Here is a 24,082-nt window from a genome sequence, read left to right as displayed (position 1 = left end):
CAGTTGCCTTTTGACGTTGCTCGGGTGGTAGACCTGGTACCACTTTGTAGGCTTGGAATTGCCTTGCAGAGCAATTGGGGAGCAGAGTTATTTAAGCATTTAAAAACAAGTTTGACTGTGTGTAACAAAATGAAATTGGTAAAACTTAAAATATTTTATTTGGTTGGAATTTGGCAATGATGATATCGTATACTCTTTTTGTCTGGGACTTTCAAGGCGTGGTTACAGAGACACTCAATGGTCTTGATTGATAACTGGTGTGCCTGGGATCATGTACTTAAGCCACTAGATATGTGTGAAAGAATAATTGAATTCATAAAAGTAAAAGCACAGCTGAGAGTTAAGCAGTCTCTTATAATCTTGCAATAACAAGATTATAATAAACTAAGCGTGAAAAACCGTCCGACCGGAACTCTCTAATAATTAAAGTTCCTTGAGTGAATAATGTAAACTCACTACACCGGTAGTTTTTAGCGCTTTCATGGCAAAGTAGCATTTTATGCTACTTTATATTAGAAATGGCAACAGCGGAGGATGCATGTCCCGTAACAAGAAGATAGAGACAAAGAAGAAGCTTATGACTATGGTGTGGGCACGGACTACAAAGGCAGATTTTCAGGACTTATGCAGATCTCAAATAGAGATCAGCAGGTACCAGAAGGTAAGAAAAGTTGCTTTTGCATAATGTTGCAAAACAAAACGCCAGATAATATGTCTTCTTATAATATGTGTCCTTATACACACACCATAATAATACTTGTATGTTGAAGCACAGTACAATCCATCAAGCGGTGTGGCTTCAAAGCTTACCAAAGTCGTACTAAAACATGTTGATGGATGTTTGAGCACCGTGTGTAATGTTATATATTTTTAATGGAACATATACGATTTTGGTGTTGTTTACTTGAGTCATACTGCAGTCTACACGTATATATTATGTGTGACTGCCATCTACTGGTCACACTTATCATTTCACCATGTACCAAATAAAATAGCTTTGAGGTCGGTAAGCACAACCAAAATTATTCCGTACATTATGCACACCGGGTTAAAAGGCGCACTGTCGAGTTTTGAGAAAATGAATGGATTTTAAGCGCGCCTTATAGTCCGAATAATACGGTAAATACATCTACGATTTTTCGGTGCATCTATAAGGTCTACATTGGTGATCTTGGAATTGAAGCAAACCGGTTGGTTCACAGCTGAAAGTGAAACTTCTGGGATGAACCCGATCTGAGGCAATGGTTCTCAGACCAAAAAAGGTGGATTTCACCCTTTATGATGTACAGATGTCTATTTGAATACATTTGAATCAATTTCATTGGTGCTTTGCCACAAAAACATGCCGTCTTCCGTAATGCGGACGCTGTATCGATCCGTTGTGGTGAAGAAGGAGCTGAGCCGGAAGGCAAAGCTCTCAATTTACCGGTCGATCTATGTTCCCATCCTCACCTATGGTCATGAGCTTTGGGTTATGACCGAAAGGACAAGATCACGGGTACAAGCGGATTAAATGAGTTTCCTCCGCCGGGTGGCGGGGCTCTCCCTTAGAGATAGGGTGAGAATCTCTGCCATTCGGGAGGAGCTCAAAGTAAAGCCTCTGCTCCTCCACATCGAGAGGAGCCAGAAGAGGTGGTTCGGGCATCTGGTCAGGATGCCACCTAAACACTTTAGGGTACGTCCGACCGGCAGGAGGCCACAGCGAAGACCCAGGACATCTTGGGAAGACTATGTCTCCCGGCTGGCCTGAGAACTCCTCGGGATTCCCCGGGAAGAGCTGGTAGGAGGCCATAGCGAAGACTCAGGACACGTTGGGAAGACTATGTCTCCCGGCTGGCCTGGGAACTCCTCGGGATCCCCCGGTAAGAGCTGGTAGGAGGCCATGGCGAAGACCCAGGACACGTTGGGAAGACTATGTCTCCCGGCTGGCCTGGGAACTCCTCGGGATCCCCCGGTAAGAGCTGGTAGGAGGCCATGGCGAAGACCCAGGACAATTTGGAAAGACTATGTCTCCCGGCTGGCCTGGGAACTCCTCGGGATTCCCCGGTAAGAGCTGGTAGGAGGCCATGGAGAAGACCCAGGACACGTTGGGAAGACTATGTCTCCCGGCTGGCCTGGGAACTCCTCGGGATCCCCCGGTAAGAGCTGGTAGGAGGCCATGGCGAAGACCCAGGACACGTTGGGAAGACTATGTCTCCCGGCTGGCCTGGGAACTCCTCGGGATCCCCCGGTAAGAGTTGGTAGGAGGCCATGGCGAAGACCCAGGACACGTTGGGAAGACTATGTCTCCCGGCTGGCCTGAGAACTCCTCGGGATTCCCCGGGAAGAGCTGGTAGGAGGCCATGGCGAAGACCCAGGACACGTTGGGAAGACTATGTCTCCCGGCTGGCCTGGGAACTCCACGGGATCCCCCGGGAAGGGCTGGTAGGAGGCCATGGCGAAAACCCAGGACACGTTGGGAAGACTATGTCTCCCGGCTGGCCTGGGAACTCCTCGGGATCCCCCGGTAAGAGCTGGTAGGAGGCCATGGCGAAGACCCAGGACACGTTGGGAAGACTATGTCTCCCGGCTGGCCTGGGAACTCCTCGGGATCCCCCGGTAAGAGTTGGTCGGAGGCCATGGCGAAGACTCAGGACACGTTGGGAAGACTATGTCTACCGGCTGGTCCGGGAACTCCTCGGGATTCCCCGGTAAGAGCTGGTAGGAGGCCATGGCGAAGACCCAGGACACGTTGGGAAGACTATGTCTCCCGGCTGGCCTGGGAACTCCTCGGGATCCCCCGGTAAGAGTTGGTAGGAGGCCATGGCGAAGACCCAGGACACGTTGGGAAGACTATGTCTCCCGGCTGGCCTGGGAACTCCTCGGGATCCCCTGGTAAGAGTTGGTAGGAGGCCATGGCGAAGACCCAGGACACTATGGGAAGACTATGTCTCCCGGCTGGTCCGGGAACTCCTCGGGATCCCCTGGGAAGAGCTGGGCGAAGTGGCTGGGGAGAGGGAAGTCTGGGCTTCACTGCTTAGGCTGCTGCCCCGCGACCCGACCTCGGATAAGCCGAAGAAGATGGATGGATGGATGTCTGAAGATTGTCGACCTTCCATGAAGCCAGTTTGGTCAATATGAATTAATTTTCCTATTACATTTGATGATTGAAGATTTTTGCCAAGATTTTATTGTCCATATTGGCTAGGGATAAAGGACGATAATTACTGCAAATCAATGGGTCTTTATCCTTTTTATGTGTCAATGAGATATGCGAAAAATTGAAGGTTGGAGAAAAAAATTGTTTATTAAATGAAGATTGGTACAGACAGATCTTCACTGAATATTTGATACAATTCTGTATTGTAGCCATCAGGGCCAGGAGATGTATTTTTTGCAAATGAATTTATAGCTTTTTGAATTTTCATTAATTGTATAGGTTGGATGGATATAAAACATACATGTTTGGACTTGGCTCAGTCGGCTTGTTACCCTCATTGCAGGTTTTAAAACAAGTGATACAATTGTGTCATTATTGTATCACAATACGTTTTGTGTTACTGGATGTGCAGCATCAATTCCTTACTGACTGTGGGGAAATGAGGAATAAGTAATGATTAATATTCATTCATTATAATTCAATGCAAATGAGCACGGGAATTTAGTGACGAGCACGGATTGATTGGGAATACAGCTCACGTGCCTCGTGGTACAAAATTGATTAGCCTGCTCATAAAGAAGGGCGGCGGTGTTTTTCTATTCATAACCTGCAGCCGAGCCCCACGTGGCCCAGCATTACTTAGGCCATTAGTCACATAAATGCACACCTTCACAAAGTAGAACACACATGTGCCCACACACAGTTCTCATTAATGAGTCAAACAGTGTCACCTCTATGCAAGATAATACACATCATGGGATTATGCAGGTTGGGCAAATTAAGAGTGTATGCCACCATGACTGTTACACATGTAGTGTTTGTTGTGATTAGTAAACGCTGGTTGCACCAGTCACTGTTTGTGAGCAAAATACGTGTTTCACTCTGCTGATTTCCCAAGTTTACCACCTTTTGTTAAGGTAGGTTTATTGTACAAAACCCAGAACCAGTGAAGTTGGCACGTTGTGTAAATGGTAAATAAAAACAGAATACAATGATTTGCAAATCCTTTTCAACTTATATTAAATTGAATAGACTGCAAAGACCAGATATTTAATGTTCAAACTGAGAAACTTCCTTTTTTTTTTTTTTGCAAATAATCATTATTTATTCTTTCCCATTTTTGCTTGATGTACAGCTTAAGTTGTTCAACAGTCCGTGGTCTTCGTTTTGGTATTTTACGCTTCATATTGTGCCACACCTTTTCAATGGGAGACACGTCGGGACTACAGGCAGGCCAGACTAGTACCCGCACTCTTTTACTATAAAGTCACGCTGTTGTAACTCGTGGCTTGGCATTTTCTTGCTGAATTAAGCAGGGGCGTCCATGATAACTTTGCTTGGATGGCAACATGCGTTGCTCCAAAACCTATATGTACCTTTCAGCATTAATGGTGCCTTCACAGATGTGTAAGTTACCCATGCCTTGGGCACTAATACACCCCCATACCATCACAGATGCTGGCTTTTCAACTTTGCGCCTGTAACAATCCGGATGGTTCTTTTCCTCTTTGATCCGGAGGACCCCACGTCCACAGTTTCCAAAAACAATTTAAAATGTGGACTCGTCAGACCACAGAACACTTTTCCACTTTGCATCAGTCCTGGGTGTTGTTGATAAATTGCTTTCGCTTTGCATAGTAGAGTTTTAACTTTCACTTATAGATGTAGCGATCAACTGCAGTTACTGATAGTGGTTTTCCAAAGTGTTCCTGAGCCCATGTGGTGATATCCTTTACACATTGATGCAGTCTGTAATAGCATCGCTTACGTGCAGTGATTTCTCCAGATTCTCTGAACATGTTGATGATATTACGGACCGTAGATGGTGAAATCCCTAAATTCCATGCAATAGCTCGTTGAGAAATGTTGTTCTTAAACTGTTCGACAATTTGCTCGGGCATTTGTTCACAAAGTGGTGACCCTCGCCCCATCCTTGTTTGTGAATGACTGAGCATTTCATGGAAGCTGCTTTTATACCCACTCATGGCACCCACCTGTTCCTATATAGAGTGTTCACCTGTGGGATGTTCCAAATAAGTTGAAGTTAAAATTGCCACTTGTGCCAGCTTTTTTGAAACATGTTACATGCATCAAATTCCAAATCAGCTAATATTTGCAAAAAATAAAATGTTCCAGTTCGGACGTTAAGTCTCTTGTCTTTGCAGTCAATTCATTTGAATATTTGTTGGAAAGGATTTGCAAATCATTGTATTCTGTCTTTATTTACCATTTACACAACGTGACAACTTCACTGGTTTTGGGTTTTGTACTTGGTGGAGAAACATCATGTTGACGTTCAGGTTTTTCTATAGTCACCGGGGTTGCACACATCTGTGGTGGGATTTGGTAATGGTTTGGTTTATCTGACAATGTTATTATGTTACATTGAAGTACCTTACCTTAATGACTTATACAATAATAAATACAAGAGTAAATTGCTTTTATATTTTATGATGAATACATAAACTTGTATAAATATACAGTACATAGAGTAGATACGCAGAACAGAATGATTTACTAAGCGCAACAACTGAGGAAACAAATATTAGACACTGGTTCTGTATGCTTCTTCGTAGTGTAACCATAGGAACTGTTATTGTTGTTTATGTTGCAGCAAACACAATGTAAGTTTGTGTATTTTGATAGATAATAAAAACACCCAGTGAGCATGGGTAAAGCTCTATCCTCCAGTTTGGGTGATAGAGCACAACAAACTGAAACACGTCAGGCAGCTTCTCCATATTTTCATGGATAAATGTCCACCTTTTGGAAGTTGTTGGGGTGTCTTCGGCTGTGTGCAGGGTGACTCCTGTTTTGGTGTGGAGCGGACTGACGGTGCTGTGCTCAGCTCAGTCATGTTTTTATTGAGTTGTTTCTTTGATTTGTTGGGTCTGCTTCTTCTTATTGGCACTTTCCTTCACACTCACTTTCTTAATTCCCATGGTTTTAGGGCAGGGTTCAATCAATCAATCAAAGTTTATTTATATAGCCCTAAATCACGAGTGTCTCAAAGGGTTGCAAAGGGTGTTGTGTTGCTGCTGAATGGGACCGCTGGTTTTGATGGGGTCTTATGTCAATAAACAAACACAAATTGTAAATCCATGAAAAAGAATCCATGAGGCGCTGAAAAGTCTGTGCTGCCCTCTGCAGGCCAAATGGCATCCTCAAAAACTCAAATAATCCAAAAGGAGTTATTATGACAATCTTAGGTATGTCCAACTCATGTACAGGTACCTGGTGGTAGCCATGCACCGAATCTACCTTCGAAAAAAGTCCAGTATGTGCAGGATATATAAGTTATGTAATGTATTAAGCAAATAAGTCAAACAATGTACTAATACTGTAAGATCCAATCCAATAAACTATTCTAATTTAGTGTTTACAAAGCACAAGGAAAAATAATCCTGATCAAGATTTTTAACCTTATTAAAAATGAGATATGAGACGTGTACTTATAATTAATTGACCTAAATTGTGTTACAAATTGAGAACAGGAAGTAAACAAATGTGTTAGTAATTCCTATTAAGTGGAAAATAGATAGGATTAAATAAACTCTGCTTCATTATATTCTTTTTGAACATGTTGTAATGAGAAAATGGGAATATATGAACTATGTGATGTATGATATTGTAACTGTATGCATGTTCCAAATAAACTCAAAGCATAAACCAAACCATAAACCATAGTTTTGGAAAAGTTTGTATTAAAGACAATATTTTATCCACATAAATGAATTGAGAGACTGGACTAATTTCTGTGCTTCATTGACACATTACCCATCTGGGTTCAAATATGTGTAAATCAAACACAAACTAGAAAAGGCAATTCCTTCAGGAATTGCGTGTGAATGCTCCAATGCTGAAGTTGAACTGAAATGCTGACAGAATGTAGTACGAATGTAAGAATAGTTTGAATGTTGGAATAGTTTGAATGTTGAAGAGTTTGAATTTCCAGGGAAACCAGAATTCGGTTTTTGTCATGTCTGTGTTGATCATGTTTTTGTTTGGCCATGTGCTGTTTGTTTTTTGGACACTCTCTTAGTTCCTGGTTGTTCACTCCCTTGTTTTGTTTCCATAGCAACCCATTAGTTTTCACCTGTCATGTCACGCACCTGTTTCACGTTTTGAGTCACGCACCTGTTGTTAATCATGTCTGTGTTATTTAAGCTTTTCATTTTCTGTTGGTCAGGCTGGCGACATCATACCCCTGACACTCTGTTTCACACTCTTTATCGTCACTCTGCTTAAATGCCATGTTCACAGTCCCATGCCAAGTAAGTTTTTGTTTCATTGTTCATATTTTCTGCCTTTGTGCAAGTTTTGTTTTCATTTTGGGGACGGCGTGGCGAAGTTGGTAGAGTGGCCGTGCCAGCAATCGGAGGGTTGCTGGTTACTGGGGTTCAATTCCCACCTTCTACCATCCTAGTCACGTCCGTTGTGTCCTTGGGCAAGACACTTCACCCCTTGCTCCTGATGGCTGCTGGTTAGCGCCTTGCATGGCAGCTCCCGCCATCAGTGTGTGAATGTGTGTGTGAATGGATGAATGTGGAAATACTGTCAAAGCCCTTTGAGTACCTTGTAGGTAGAAAAGCGCTATACAAGTATAACCCATTTATTAGCCAAGTTTTGTACCTCCGCCATTGTGCGCGCTTTTCGTTTGCTCCTTTTTGATAGTAATAAATAAATATGTACTCACATTCCCGTCTCGCCCGAGCCAACTTTCCGTTGCCTTCCGGAAAAGCAAACACCAAGGACCAAGTCATGACAGTTTTGAACTTGGAGAAGTGTTAGTTTGAATGTCCAGGATGAGTGGAATGTGTTGATGTTGGAATGGTTTGAATAGGTTGGAATTGTGCAACTTGGAAAAATGTCCCATTCATTACAATGGGAACTTCCTGGAAATTTGGGAATTAAGGAAAAGCAAGGTTTTTTGAAAATGCATGAATGTCCTAAATGAGCTGAATTGGTTGGTGTTGGAATTGTTTAAATCGGTCAAGAAATGTTGAATTAGTAACAGTTTTTAATTGAGAAATTCCTGGAATTTTGTGAAAATCTGGAATTTTACTACTTTCTTAACCAACTTGGTTTTTGTCCTGAATATGAGTGTTTTGACGGTGGAACGGTTGAAATGGGTTGAAAAATGTGGAAGTAATAGTCAAACTTAAGAAGGGTGGAAATAAGTTACCAACAAACAGGAATTCCTGGAAATTTGTTGAATGTAGAAAAATAGTAGTTTGAATTTCCAGGATGAATTTCCAGAATGTGCTGAAGGTGGAATGGTTTGAATCGGTTGAAGAATGTGGGAATTGTGGAAGTTTGAAAAATGGCCAATTCATTTTGAATGGAGGAAATGCAAAAAAAAAAAAAAAGGAATTATGGGAAATCAGGAGTTGTTGAAGTAGAGCACAAAATTCCTGAACAAGCTGAATATTTTGAAGTTGGAACAGTTTGAATCCGATGAAAAATGTGGGAGTTGTGGAACTTTGAAGAATGTCCCATTGATTTTAATGTGAATTTCAGAAAAATTGGGAATTTCGGGAAAAGCAGGGAATTTTTGGAAAGTGGTAAAAAACTTAAATTGTCTGAATAAGTTGAAATGGTTCGTGTTGAAATGTTTCAAATCGGTGGAGAAATGTTGAAGTAGTAACATGTTGAATTGAGAAATGGTATTACAAAATTCCTGGAATTCCGGGAAAACCGGGAATTTTCCAGTTCAAAAAACAACTTCATTTTTTGTCCTGTGAAGGAGGAATTAATTGACGGTGGAATGGTTGACATGCGTTGTGGAAGGAGTAGTCGCCAGAAAAAAGGGTGGAAATTGGGCTTTGGAAAACCAGGAATTCTGGAAAATCCTGGAATTTCTTTGAACTTGGAAACATGATAGTTTGAACTTAAAGAATGAGTGGAATGTGTTGAAGGTGGAATGGTTTGAATAGGTCTTCCCAAAAAAACTGTCAGGCAGCTAAAGCCTGTTCAGAACGCTGCTGCTAGAGTTCTAACAAAGACCAAAAAATGTGAGCACATTACACCAATTTTTAAATCCTTACATACAATTATACTACTGGGTATGTTTAGATTTCATATTAATGAGTCGAGCACACATAATGAATAGAAATATCTCCAACGTCTGCGATATAATCATTTGTGTGACATTGTTTACAAATGGCTCTTTCTCATCATTACCATATTGACATTTAAATGAGTTTAATAGTTTCTCTCTTTAAATTATACATACAGTACAGTAATTAAATATCGACCTCGAGGGATGGTTGGATATAGGCTGCCTAATAATATCAATGTGCTTTACACTTTGTGTGCATTGCAACTCAAAGATGTTTGCAGCTCTCTCTTGCAGGTTGATGAAGGTCTTCAGCAGAGATAAGAATGCTACTACACACACACACACACACACACACACACACACACACACACACACACACACACACACACACTCTTTTGTATTTGTTACCTTCTTGAGACCTCTGAAAAATGCCTACCTCTTTAGGACCACCCTTTCTAGATATATAAAGATGTGTATTTACAACATTAATAATATATACAAACTATGGAAATATAAAAAAGTTTGTTGTGAAAAATTAGTTGGAATTTCACAAGAAAAAGGTCACAATTTCACAAGAAAAACGTCGAATTTTGGCAGTGTTAAAATAGAAGTCATCATTTTACTCAACGCAAGTCAAAATTTTACAAGCAAAACTAAATATTCGTTTAAAGTTGTGATAAAAGTTGGAGTTTTACTCAATAACAATCACAATTTTACAAGAACAGCTCTAAGTTTTGGCAATTTTATAAAAAAAGTCGTAATTTCACTCGACAAAGGTCACAATTTTATAAGAACACTTACAAATGTTGGCAATGTTACAATAATATATATATATATGTATTATAATGAAGGCAACATATGACGTAAGTGTCTACATTAGCTATAATAGCCTACTATCAAAATGACTTTAAAAGTTGTATATAAGTGTTATAATGAAGACAGCACATGACATAAGTGTCTATATTAGCTATAATAGCTTACTATCAAAATGACTTTAAAAGTCTTATATAAGTGTTATAATGAAGACAACACATGACAAACGTGTCTACATTAGCTATAATAGCCTACTATCAAAATGACTTTAAAAGTTGTATATAGGTGTTACAATGAAGACAGCACATGACGTAAGTGTCTATATAAGCTATAATAGCTTACTATCAAAATGGCTTTACAAGCCTTATATAAGTGTTATAATGAACACAACACATGATGTAAGTGTCTATATTAGCTATATTAGCCTACTATCAAAATGACTTTAAAAGCCTTATATAAGTGTTATAATGAAGACAACACATGACGTAAGTGTCTATATTAGCTATAATAGCTTACTATCAAAATGACTTTAAAAGTTGTATATAAGTGTTATAATGAAGACAGCACATGACGTAAGTGTCTATATTAGCTATAATAGCCAACTATCAAAATGACTTTAAAAGTCTTATATAAGTGTTATAATGAAGACAACACATGACAAACATGTCTACATTAGCTATAATAGCCTACTATCAAAATGACTTTAAAAGTTGTATATAAGTGTTACAATGAAGACAGCACATGACATAAGTGTCTATATAAGCTATAATAGCTTACTATCAAAATGACTTTACAAGCCTTATATAAGTGTTATAATGAACACAGCACATGATGTAAGTGTCTGTATTAGCTATATTAGCCTACTATCAAAATTACTTTAAAAGCCTTATATAAGTGTTATAATGACGACAACATATGACGTAACTGCCTATATTAGCTGTAGTAGCCTACTATCAAAATGACTATTTCTCGCAGGCTGAAGCAAATATTTGTTGACGGAATCATTGAAATGGTATATTTATTCCACACACTTTTGCAACATCAGACACCATTCGTTTATCAGAGGCTACTCAGAAGGTGAGATAACTCCTGGAAATTACTGGCATTTAATGGCCAAGGTGTCCAAGTTAAAGGAAACGGCAGGCTGTCTTCTTCTAATAGAGTTATTACAATCTTTGGCAAGCTAGGTAATGTTTGCTGTGGTCTGGAACAACATGGCACACACACAACTATCAGAAATGCAGCCAATATTACATACAGATAATGTGTCATGAGACATGCAAAACTAAATGATATACAAAGAGGATACAAGTAAAGGATATTAAATGAGCTCAAATATACCTAAAAATTAGGCATAATGATGCAATATGTACATACCTAAATAGCATGATGGCATTGATTAGCTTGCAGTCATGCTTTGACTAAATAAGCCTGATTAGCACTCTAGCAAGTCAGTAACATCAACAAAGTGCACCTTTGTGCATTCACACACAGCATACAACGTTTGGTGCACAAAATGAGACAAAGGAGTGGAAGACTTTACATGCAAAATTGTTGCGTTTAACAAGTCAATAACATCAACAAAGTGCACCTTTGTGCATTCACGCACAGCATAAAACGTTTGGTGCACAAAATGAGACAAAGGAGGGGAAGACTTTACATGCAAAATTGTTGCGTTTAACAAGTCAATAACATCAACAAAGTGCACCTTTGTGCATTCACGCACAGCATAAAACGTTTGGTGGACAAAATGAGACAAAAGAGTGGAAGACTTTACATGCAAAACTGTTGCGTTTTTTTGTAATTCACGCCCATCTTTGTTTTTTAAATGCTCCAGGGAGCCACTAGGGCGGCACTAAAGAGCCGCATATTTGCTGATTATTGAGCAATTACCATGGCAACACATGTACACAACCAGGGGAGACTTCAGTACCTGCGATTCAAAAGGTGAACACAACTGGAGAAGTTATCCTTTTTAAAACCAACTTTTGCGACACATTGGATGCTATTACATAGTGAATACACTACTGAGGCTGAATTAAAGTATTTTTTTTAATTTTTTTATTTTTTTTACAGAAGCTGTGTAGGTGGCAGGTCAGCCCGGCGTTATTTCTTTCAGCTCCGAGTGTGTGTTTCCCCCAGCTGTCCATACCCACTACGCCCCCTCTGCCGGCTGTAAAGATCTCCTTACACCAAATGTGTCCCACTGCTGCGCTCAAGGACATGCTTCCAAAGCATATAATGCAGCATGGCAGGAAAGCCCACATAATAAGTGTCTGTGTTGGTTGGGATATGAAAACATCGTCAGTAGGTCGGAGGGGTTCCCCTCAGAGAACACAACACATTCCCTACTGCGCATCTCCTGATTCTGAAGAATTTAATTACGACCCTAATAGAATCCTTGTTGTATTGTCAAGTAAGTGACCTGAGAATGTTTTGCATTCACATAAAAGATCTGCCATAAAACAAGCAACTAAACATTGTGGGATTCACAACGTTTTCCAAAACCCAAAACCAGTGAAGTTGGCACGTTGTGTAAATGGTAAAAAACCCAAAACAGAATACAATGATTTGCAAATCCTTTTCAACTTGTATTCAATTGAATAGACTGCAAAGACAAGATATTTAATGTTCAAACTGAATTTTTTTTTTTTTTTGCAATTTTTTTAACATTTTTACCACTCACACGTGGCTTGGCATTGTCTTGCTGAAATAAGCAGGGGCGTCCATGATGACGTTGCTTGAATGGCAACATATGTCATACTTGCCAACTCTCCCGGATTTTCCGGGAGACTCCTGAAATTCAGCGCCTCTCCCGAAAACCTCCCGGGACAAATTTTCTCGACAAAATCTCCCGAAATTCAGGCGGAGCTGGAGGCCCCTCCGGCTCCATGCGGACCTGAGTGACGTGTTGACAGCCTGTTCACACATCCGCTTTCTCACAATATAAACAGGACAATACTGCCATCTACTGTACATGCATATGTGACCCACCCATAATGTGTCACATTTTTGTGTTGATTTATTTATTTTATTCTGTGGTTTGAATTCGTTTTTGGAGCTGTCATTACACATTCATCAGTATTCACATTGGTCAGTAGGGGGCAGTAGGGCGTTTCTTCCCAATTGAATGCTATCACCTGCAGACCGGAAGTGTCTTGACATTCTGATGAGAGCGACCAGTCTGTGAACAATTGAAATGTCCTGTGTGCTTTTTCCTCCTGTATAACAGGTTAGTTTTGGTGAATCAACTCACTGAATAATATCCATGTGATCTTTAAAAGTTTAAGTACACATTCTGATGGTGGAGCCTAACTCTAAAGTGTTTGTGAGTTGTAGTTTGTATTTGTGAATGAATCCAGTGCACAGCTGCAGTAATCAATACAAAAAGGCGACGTGAGTGCGCAATGTTTATATAGGAACTTCTGATCCTAATTCAGACTCCCAAATTAGAGCTCCCGTTTTCTTATTGATTTTATAATGTATATTTGTATAATGTGTGTGTTCTGAAATAGTGACAGAGAATAGAACAAGGATGGACAATTCAACCCTTAACTCAACAATGAGTAGATGAGTGTTATGTGTGTGTATATGTGTAAATAAATGCCATCCATCCATCCATCTTCTTCCGCTTATCCGAGGTCGGGTCGCGGGGGCAGCAGCTTAAGCAGGGAAGCCCAGACTTCCCTCTCCCCAGCCACTTCGTCCAGCTCTTCCTGTGGGACCCCGAGGCGTTCCCAGGCCAGCCGGGAGACATAGTCTTCCCAACGTGTCCTGGGTCTTCCCCGCGGCCTCCTACCGGTGGGACGTGCCCTAAACACCTCCCTAGGGAGGCGTTCGGGTGGCATCCTGACCAGATGCCCGAACCACCTCATCTGGCTCCTCTCGATGTGGAGGAGCAGCGGCTTTACTTTGAGCTCCTCCCGGATGGCAGAGCTTCTCACCCTATCTCTAAGGGAGAGCCCCGCCACCCGGCGGAGGAAACTCATTTCAGCCGCTTGTACCCGTGATCTTGTCCTTTCGGTCATAACCCAAAGCTCATGACCATAGGTGAGGATGGGAACGTAGATCGACCGGTAAATTGAGAGCTTTGCCTTCCGGCTCAGCTCCTTCTTCACCACAACGGATCGATACAGCGTCCGCATTACTGAAGATGCCGCACCGATCCGCCTGTCGATCTCACGATCCACTCTTCCCCCACTCGTGAACAAGACTCCGAGGTACTTGAACTCCTCCACTTGGGGCAAGATCTCCTTCCCAACCCGGAGATGGCACTCCACCCTTTTCCGGGCGAGAACCATGGACTCGGACTTGGAGGTGCTGATTCTCATCCCAGTCGCTTCACACTCAGCTGCGAACCGATCCAGTGAGAGCTGAAGATCCTGGCCAGATGAAGCCATCAGGACCACATCATCTGCAAAAAGCAGAGACCTAATCCTGCAGCCACCAAACCAGATCCCCTCAACGCCTTGACTGCGCCTAGAAATTCTGTCCATAAAAGTTATGAACAGAATCGGTGACAAAGGGCAGCCTTGGCGGAGTCCAACCCTCACTGGAAACGTGTCCGACTTACTACCGGCAATGCGGACCAAGCTCTGGCACTGATCATACAGGGAGCGGACCGCCACAATCAGACAGTCCGATACCCCGTACTCTCTGAGCACTCCCCACAGGACTTCCCGAGGGACACGGTCGAATGCCTTCTCCAAGTCCACAAAACACATGTAGACTGGTTGGGCAAACTCCCATGCACCCTCAAGGACCCTGCCGAGAGTATAGAGCTGGTCCACAGTTCCACGACCAGGACGAAAACCACACTGTTCCTCCTGAATCCGAGGTTCGACTATCCGGCGTAGCCTCCTCTCCAGTACACCTGAATAGACCTTACCGGGAAGGCTGAGGAGTGTGATCCCACGATAGTTAGAACACACCCTCCGGTTCCCCTTCTTAAAGAGAGGAACCACCACCCCGGTCTGCCAATCCAGAGGTACCGCCCCCGATGTCCACGCGATGCTGCAGAGTCTTGTCAACCAAGACAGCCCCACAGCATCCAGAGCCTTAAGGAACTCCGGGCGGATCTCATCTACCCCCGGGGCCTTGCCACCGAGGAGCTTTTTAACTACCTCAGCAACCTCAGCCCCAGAAATAGGAGAGCCCACCACAGATTCCCCAGGCACTGCTTCCTCATAGGAAGACGTGTTGGTGGGATTGAGGAGGTCTTCGAAGTATTCCCTCCACCGATCCACAACATCCGCAGTCGAGGTCAGCAGAACACCATCCTCACCATACACGGTGTTGATAGTGCACTGCTTCCCCTTCCTGAGGCGGCGGATGGTGGACCAGAATTGCTTCGAAGCCGTCCGGAAGTCGTTTTCCATGGCCTCACCGAACTCCTCCCATGTCCGAGTTTTTGCCTCTGCGACCGCTGAAGCCGCACACCGCTTGGCCTGTCGGTACTTGTCCGCTGCCTCAGGAGTCCTATGAGCCAAAAGAACCCGATAGGACTCTTTCTTCAGCTTGACGGCATCCCTCACCGCCGGTGTCCACCAACGGGTTCTAGGATTACCGCCACGACAAGCACCAACTACCTTGCGGCCACAGCTCCAATCAGCCGCCTCGACAATAGAGGTGCGGAACATGGTCCATTCGGACTCAATGTCCAGCACCTCCCTCGTGACATGTTCAAAGTTCTTCCGGAGGTGGGAATTGAAACTCTCTCTGACAGGAGACTCTGCCAGACGTTCCCAGCAAACCCTCACAATGCGTTTGGGCCTGCCAGGTCTGTCCGGCATCCTCCCCCACCATCGCAGCCAACTCACCACCAGGTGGTGATCGGTAGAAAGCTCCGCCCCTCTCTTCACCCGAGTGTCCAAAACATGAGGCCGCAAATCCGATGACACAACTACAAAGTCGATCATGGAACTGCGGCCTAGGGTGTCCTGGTGCCAAGTGCACATATGGACACCCTTATGTTTGAACATGGTGTTTGTTATTGACAATCTGTGACGAGCACAAAAGTCCAATAACAAAACACCACTCCGATTCAGATCCGGGCGGCCATTCTTCCCAATCACGCCTCTCCAGGTTTCACTGTCGCTGCCAACATGAGCATTGAAGTCTCCCAGTAGAACGAGGGAATCACCCGGGGGCGCACTCTCAAGTACTCCCTCGAGTGAATGCAAAAAGGGTGGGTACTCTGAGCTGCGGTTTGGCGCATAAGCGCAAACCACAGTCAGGACCCGTTCCCCCACCCGAAGGCGGAGGGAAGCTACCCTCTGGTCCACCGGGTTGAACTCCAATGTGCAGGCTCTGAGCCGGGGGGAAACAAGAATTGCCACCCCAGCCCGTCGCCTCTCACTGCCGGCAACGCCAGAGTGGAAGAGAGTCCAGCCCCTCTCGAGAGAACTGGTTCCAGAGCCCTTGCTGTGCGTCGAAGTGAGTCCGACTATATCTAGCCGGAACTTCTCCACCTCGCGCACTAGCTCAGGCTCCTTCCCCCCCAGCGAGGTGACGTTCCACATCCCAAGAGCTAGCTTCTGTAGCCGAGGATCGGACCGCCAAGTGCCCTGCCTTCGGCTGCCGCCCAGCTCACATCGCACCCGACCTCTATGACCCCTGCTATGGGTGGTGAGCCCATTGGAGGGGGGACCCACGTTGCCTCTTCGGGCTGTGCCCGGCCGGGCCCCATGGGGGCAGGCCCGGCCACCAGGCGCTCGCCATCGTGCCCCACCTCCGGGCCTGGCTCCAGAGGGGGGCCCCGGTGACCCGCGTCCGGGCGAGGGAAATCTGGGTTCCTTGTCAGTGTTCCTCATAGAGATCTTCGAGCTGCTCTTTGTCTGATCCCTCACCTAGGACCAGTTTGCCTTGGGAGACCCTACCAGGGGGCATAAAGCCCCCGGACAACATAGCTCCTAGGATCATTGGGACACGCATACTCCTCTACCACGTTAAGGTGGCAGCTCAGAGAGGAAATGATCACTGAAATTCAAGTATTTCTTTTATTTATTTATATATATATATATATATATATATATATATATATATATATATATATATATATATATATATATATGTAATAAAATAAATATATATAGCTAGAATTCACTGAAAGTCAAGTATTTCTTATATATATATCTTAACCACGCCCCCAACCACGTCCCCCCGCCCCACCCCCGACCACGCCTCCACCTCCCGAAATCGGAGGTCTCAAGGTTGGAAAGTATGACATATGTTGCCCCAAAACCTGTATGTACCTTTCAGCATTAATGGTGCCTTCACAGATGTGCAAGTTACCCATGCCTTGGGCACTAATACACCCCCATACCATCACAGATGCTGTTTTTTTAACTTTGCGTCTATTCCTCTTTGGCCCGGAGGACACGACGTCCACAGTTTCTAAAAACAATTTCAAATGTGGACTCGTCAGACCACAGAGCACTTTTTCACTTCGCATAAGTCCATCTTAGATGAGCTCGGGACCAGCGAAGCCGGCGGCGTTTCTGGGTGTTGTTGATAAAAGGCTTTGGCTTTGCATAGTAGAGTTTTAACTTGAACTTACAGATGTAGCGACGAACTGTAGTTACTGACAGTGGTTTTCTGAAGTGTTCCTGAGCCCATGTGGTGATATCCTTTACACACACCGATGTCGCTTTTTGATGCAGTACCGCCTGAGCGATCGAAGGTCCGTAATATCATCGCTTACGTGCAGTGATTTCTCAAGATTCTTTGAACCTTTTGTTTGTATTACGGACCGCAGATGGTGAAATCCCTTAAATCAGGGGTCCCCAAACTACGGCCCGCGGGCCGGTCCTGGCCCCTCAGCATCCAAAATCCGGACCACCTAAAATTTTTATTTTTATTTATTAACATTTTTATTTTATTTTTTAATCTTTCCTTTCTTATCCATTTTCTACCGCTTGTTACTCTTGGTGTCTCCTAGCCGCTCAGGCAAATCATATTGTCTAAAAAATGAATTTTCTCATTGATAACGTGACAATGTTAAATGTTGATGAACATCAATATATTTGATGTTAAATGACAAAACGAATTATAAAGACAATGTATATATGTATATATACATATATGGTGACCCTCGCCCGATCCTTGTTTGTGAATGACTGAGCATTTCATGGAAGCTGCTTTTTATACCCAATCATGGCACCCACCTGTTCCCAATTAGCCTGTCCACCTGTGGGATGTTCCAAATAAGTGTTTGATGAGCATTCCTCAACTTTCTCAGTCTTTTTTGCCACTCGTGCCAGCTTTTTTGAAACATGTTGCAGGCATCAAATGGCAAATGAGCTAATATTTGCATATAATAACAACGTTTTCCAGTTTGAATGTTAAGTATCTTGTCTTTGCTGTCTATTCAATTGAATATAAGTTGAAAAGGATTTGCAAATCATTGTATTCTGTTTTTATTTACCATTTACACAATGTGCCAAATTCACTGGTTTTGGGGTTGTCGTGTTCATTTATGCTGATTTTTTTAGCAATGCAGCTTGCAGAATTCTCAGCAAACATACGTATGTTAAAAAAAAGAAAATAAACGTCACCCACCCCTGGAAGCCTCCGTGCCAGAAGGCCCGCCGGCGTTGTTAGACGGGTCGTGCTGCCAGACGTCTTTCATCGCCGACTTGAACACTTGGCGGTTGTCCAGCCTCTGAATGGGTCTGAAGTTGCTGCGCAGATATTCCACCGACTTAACATGGTCCTGTTGCTCGGTGGTGAAGATGGAGTAGAAAGCCTCTAACTGTTGTCGGTGCCGAGACGCCATAAAAGTGGAAAGAAAACAAAAAAAACAGAGAGGAAAATAGTTATTCTCGTTCGTGTTTGAGTACATTCTGGAAAATAAATTCACAAAATGAGATTAAAGCAAAGAAGCTCACTGGAAAATAAATTGCACTTTTAAAACACATTTTAATGCACATTACAGGACTGGGCACTGGCCGAGAGTTAGTGGGCGAGTGAGGGTGGAGTCGGCTCTCTTGGTTGCTTTGTTGGGTCTGCTCCTGTCCCTGGCCATGCTCCCCCCACCCCAGTAGACGATGGAGTGGAACACCGCAGAGGCCACCACAGAACCGTATTTTTCGGACTATAAGTCGCAGTTTTTTTCATAGTTTGGCCGGGCTCCAGTATCCATCCATCCATCCATCTTCTTCCGTTTATCCGAGGTCGGGTCGCGGGGGCAGCAGCCTAAGCAGGGAAGCCCAGACTTTCGTGTCCCCAGCCACTTCGTCCAGGTCCTCCCGGGGGATCCCGAGGCGTTCCCAGGCCAGCCGGGAGACATAGTCTTCCCAACGTGTCCTGGGTCTTCCCCGTGGCCTCCTACCGGTCGGACGTGCCCTAAACACCTCCCTAGGGAGGCGTTCGGGTGGCATCCTGACCAGATGCCCGAACCACCTCATCTGGTTCCTCTCGATGTGGAGGAGCAGCGGCTTTACTTTGAGCTCCCTCCGGATGACAGAGCTTCTCACCCTATCTCTAAGGGAGAGCCCCACCACCCGGCGGAGGAAACATTTCAGCCGCTTGTACCCGTGATCTTGTCCTTTCGGTCATAACCCAAAGCTCATGACCATAGGTGAGGATGGGAACGTAGATCGACCGGTAAATTGAGAGCTTTGCCTTCCGGCTCAGCTCCTTCTTCACCACAACGGATCGATACAGCGTCCGCATTACTGAAGATGCCGCACCGATCCGCCTGTCGATCTCACGATCCACTCTTCCCTCACTCGTGAACAAGACTCCGAGGTACTTGAACTCCTCCACTTGGGGCAGGGTCTCCTCCCCAACCCGGAGATGGCACTCCACCCTTTTCCGGGCGAGAACCATGGACTCGGACTTGGAGGTGCTGATTCTCCTCCCAGTCGCTTCACACTCGGCTGCGAACCGATCCAGTGAGAGCTGAAGATCCTGGCCAGATGAAGCCATCAGGACCACATCATCTGCAAAAAGCAGAGACCTAATCCTGCAGCCACCAAACCGGATCCCCTCAACGCCTTGACTGCGCCTAGAAATTCTGTCCATAAAAGTTATGAACAGAATCGGTGACAAAGGGCAGCCTTGGCGGAGTCCAACCCTCACTGGAAACGTGTCCGACTTACTGCCGGCAATGCGGACCAAGCTCTGACACTGATCATACAGGGAGCGGACCGCCAAAATCAGACAGTCCGATACCCCATACTCTCTTTGCACTCCCCACAGGACTTCCCGACCATAATGACAAACATTAAAATACAGTAGCCTAATATGCCTAAGTCTTCATTAAAAACAAGGTTTTTTTTAACAAGTCTATTTGATATTTTTGGGCACTGTAACATTACACACAGTTTGAACAGTAACACTGTGTTTGAATATAAGAAAATAAAACTGTGTACTTTAAAGGGGAACATTATCACCAGACCTATGTAAGCATCAATATATACCTTGATATTGCAGAAAAAAGACCATATATTTTTTTAACCGATTTCCGAACTCTAAATGGGTGAATTTTGGCGAATTAAACACCTTTCTATTATTCGCTCTCGTGAAGCAATCCGCCATTTTCTCACTTTCGTCGGTGTGTTGTCGGAGGGTGTAACAACACGAACAGGGACGGATTCAAGTTGCACCAGTGGCCCAAAGATGCGAAAGTGGCAAGAAATTGGACGAAATTTGTTCAAAATACGAGGGTGTGGGGAAAGCCGACGAAAATGGTCAGTCGTTTGTTCCGCACACTTTACCGACGAAAGCTATGCTACGACAGAGATGGCAAGAATGTGTGGATATCCTGCGACACTCAAAGCAGATGCATTTCCAACGATAAAGTCAAAGAAATCTGCCGCCAGACCCCCATTGAATCTGCCGGAGTGTGTGAGCTATTCAGGGACAAAGGACCTCGGTAGCACGGCAAGCAATGGCGGCAGTTTGTTCCCGCAGACGAGCGAGCTAAACCCCCTGGATGTCTTGGCTCACATCGTCCCTTATGCCACCGAAGATGATCAAGAGAAGAATATCGACCCTAGCTTCCCTGGCCTGCTGACATCAACTCCAAAACTGAACAGATCAGCTTTCAGGAAAAGAGAGCGGATGAGGGTATGTCTACAGAATATATTAATTGATGAAAACTGTATTCATTACTCGCAGTTTTACGTAAATTATTATACATAAACTGTGTTTACCAATAATTTAGCTTAAAAACATTTATTTTTTTCAATCATTTGAGTACATTCGGGTGGTCTTGTGTAATGCAGTATTTTGTGTCTATTTAGGTATGGTTAACCTGAGTGCTGAAATCGTGGAAAAATATATGTTCTTAGCGCGCCTGAAATGGGCTGTCTGCACTCTCAAAGTGCATGTTGTTGCCAAATGTATTTCATATGCTGTAAACCTAGTTCAGAGTTGTTAGTAATTATCTTATCAGACAGTGTTAAGCCGCTCAAATCAGAGTCTGAATCCGAGCTAATGTCGCTATACCTTGCTGTTTGTTTGTGTTGGCATCACTGTGTGACGTCACAGGAAAATGGACGGGTGTATATAACGATGGTTAAAATCAGGCTATTTGAAGCTTTTTTTAGGTATATCGCGTGATGGGTAAAATTTTGAAAAAAACTTTGAAAAATAAAATAAGCCACTGGGAACTGATTTTTAATGGTATTAATTTAACCATTCTGAAATTGTGATAATGTTCCCCTTTAATGAAGTGATTTGTTGGCATACCACTAAACGGAGCCTGTGTACGACAGTTTGAGAATCACCGTGTTAACATTAGTTCTAGGTTTGGTTACAGCTAACATGGGGAGAACCATGAGCTAGCGTTCGTTTAACATAACGTGTTAGCTAGGTTAGCGCGGACACACCCGAAAGGGAGGAGGAGAGGACAAGCTATACCCGCCGCCACGCTAAACAAGCCTGAATGTTGCATTGAGGAACACTCGGAATTATGAGCATCAACGATTACAACGCAAGTAAGTCATTTTTTGCATCCGACGGCGAATGGACGTTAGCCGCTAGCTAGCTAGCCACGTCTTGAAGCACCTCTTCCTGAGGGCGTTTCAGTGTTATAGCTTCACCTTCAGCGTCAGTTTTTAAGCCAAAATGCGTCCGTTCTCCCTTTTCTGTCTCCCCACCGTGTCTGCTTGTAAGTACTCTGTGTGTGTGCGCTGCCGAATATGCTCCTCTGCTCGTAAAACCAGCAATGACACAACATGACGACGACGACCGGTACTTTTCAGAGGGGGTATGGTCCCGAAAATGACTCATTAGTATTGCGGTACTTTACTAATACCGGTATACCGTACAACCCTACCGCTTACCTTGTCTTTCTCTATTCCAATTTTCCAATTTTATTGCCACATTTACCACACGTCCAGTTTTATTAATGCTAAAGATTTTTGGAAGTGTTTCATATATTAAAACCTGTCTTTTTTCTGAAGCTATATTTTTAAAACTTGACTTACTTTATTTTCCTTGCCGTGTAAATTGCTATTAAATGCCCCATAAAAAAAAGCTAACTGCTAAAGAAGAGCAGAGGGAGACTATGGAGCCCGGCTAGCGCTCAGCAGTCTGACAGCTTGAGGGAAGAAGCTGTCTCTGAGCCTGGTGGTTTTACGCTTTTACATTGAGAGACGTGGCCGCCAGCGGTGCTGTCCTTTCCGCAATGAAGGGCTGGCCAAAACTCAGCAACACCCGCCTTACGGTGGTTTTGATTGGTTTATATTGCATGGTGCCTTTTGTGGTTGTTTAGATTCAAACTCAAAAGGACTGATGATATTGGTCAGCTCAGTCAGTCACAGTAAGGGCCAACGTTTATTATCCATCCATCCATCCATCCATCCATTTTCTACCGCTTATTCCCTTTGGGGTCGCGGGGGGCGCTGGAGCCTATCTCAGCTACAATCGGGCGGAAGGCGGTGTACACCCTGGACAAATCGCCACCTCATCGCAGGGCCAACACAGATAGACAGACAACATTCACACTCACATCCACACACTAGGGCCAATTTAGTGTTGCCAATCAACTTATCCCCAGGTGCACGTTTATTATCATTACAAAAATAAATATAGATTAGTGCAGGGCTATTCAACTACGGTACATAATATAAAGGGCCGCCGTTTCAAGAGCCCAAGGTATCAGGGGCCGGATATCAAAATTTGGATGTTACTTTGGAAAGTGCCTTATATTTCTTAGAGGCTGCATTTAATTATTTACAAAGTAACGACATCAGCTTTCACTCTGCGCTGTCAAAAAAATTAATCATTCTGCCCTCGCTACTCGTTTCCAGCGTGTGCAGCTAGACAGATAGTTAACAATTTTAGTTGATGATTGATGTTCCTTCTTTTGAATTATTTTTTCTTCTTCAGTGTTATTTCTTTATACGTCTTCCTTTATTCAGGTTTGTAAGAATTATAATTAGAGATGCTTTAAAATGTAATATCGGAAATTATCGGTATCGGTTTCAAAAAGTAAAATGAATGACTTTTAAAACGCCGCTGTACGGAGCGGTACACGGACGTAGGGAGAAATAAAGAGCAGAATGGCAGCCCCTCCCCTCGCCCACACACAACACAGGAGTTGCAGCACGACTGCAGCATGAGAGGTTTACTGGCGACGCTTGATGACAACAACAAGAGTGTGTTGTGGCCGGTGCTGTAGCCGTGGCTAACTGACTAATGACACCATGTCTATGTTTTGGGATCATTTTAAAGTGTGTCTGACGGATAAAAAACTGGCAATTTGCAATGGCTGCAAAACGTTGGTTATGCGAGGACGAACCAAGACATCTTCCTTTAATGCGAGCAATTTGATCTCCCACCTCTTTAAGAATTATAAGGAGATACACGATGAATACAAGCGGAAGATGGATGAAAAGCAAACACCGAAAAAAAGTAGTACAACACAGTTGTCGCTTTAAGACTCCGCCGAGAAAAAACAAAAATACAACAAAAACCACCCCAAGGCGAAAGCCCACGTTGTGGTCAGGGACAACGCACGCAGTATGGCCAAAGCTACGGTGGCTAGTCTGCCCTGCATGGCGCACACTTTGCAGCTTGCAGTGAACGGAGGTGCCCTGTCTCAACGCAGCATTTCA

General features: G+C 43.9%; 1 protein-coding gene across 4 annotated transcripts in view; it reads right to left on the bottom strand.

Annotated features, from left to right (window-relative positions):
* The window catches only part of LOC133583860 (receptor-type tyrosine-protein phosphatase gamma-like), a 941,097-nt gene that overhangs the window by 198,442 nt on the left and 718,573 nt on the right, over positions 1–24,082 (bottom strand). For all 4 annotated transcript variants that reach the window (XM_061937677.2, XM_061937679.1, XM_061937678.1 and 1 more), the window contains one exon: positions 18,573–18,765. In XM_061937677.2, coding sequence (XP_061793661.1) covers positions 18,573–18,765 — 193 coding nt within the window. The remainder of the gene's footprint in view (positions 1–18,572; positions 18,766–24,082) is intronic.

The sequence above is a fragment of the Nerophis lumbriciformis genome, linkage group LG03 (assembly GCF_033978685.3).
Source record: "Nerophis lumbriciformis linkage group LG03, RoL_Nlum_v2.1, whole genome shotgun sequence".
NCBI lineage: Eukaryota > Metazoa > Chordata > Actinopteri > Syngnathiformes > Syngnathidae > Nerophis > Nerophis lumbriciformis.
Note: the sequence above shows the minus strand (reverse complement) of the source record. Positions and strands in the feature narration are given on the sequence as shown.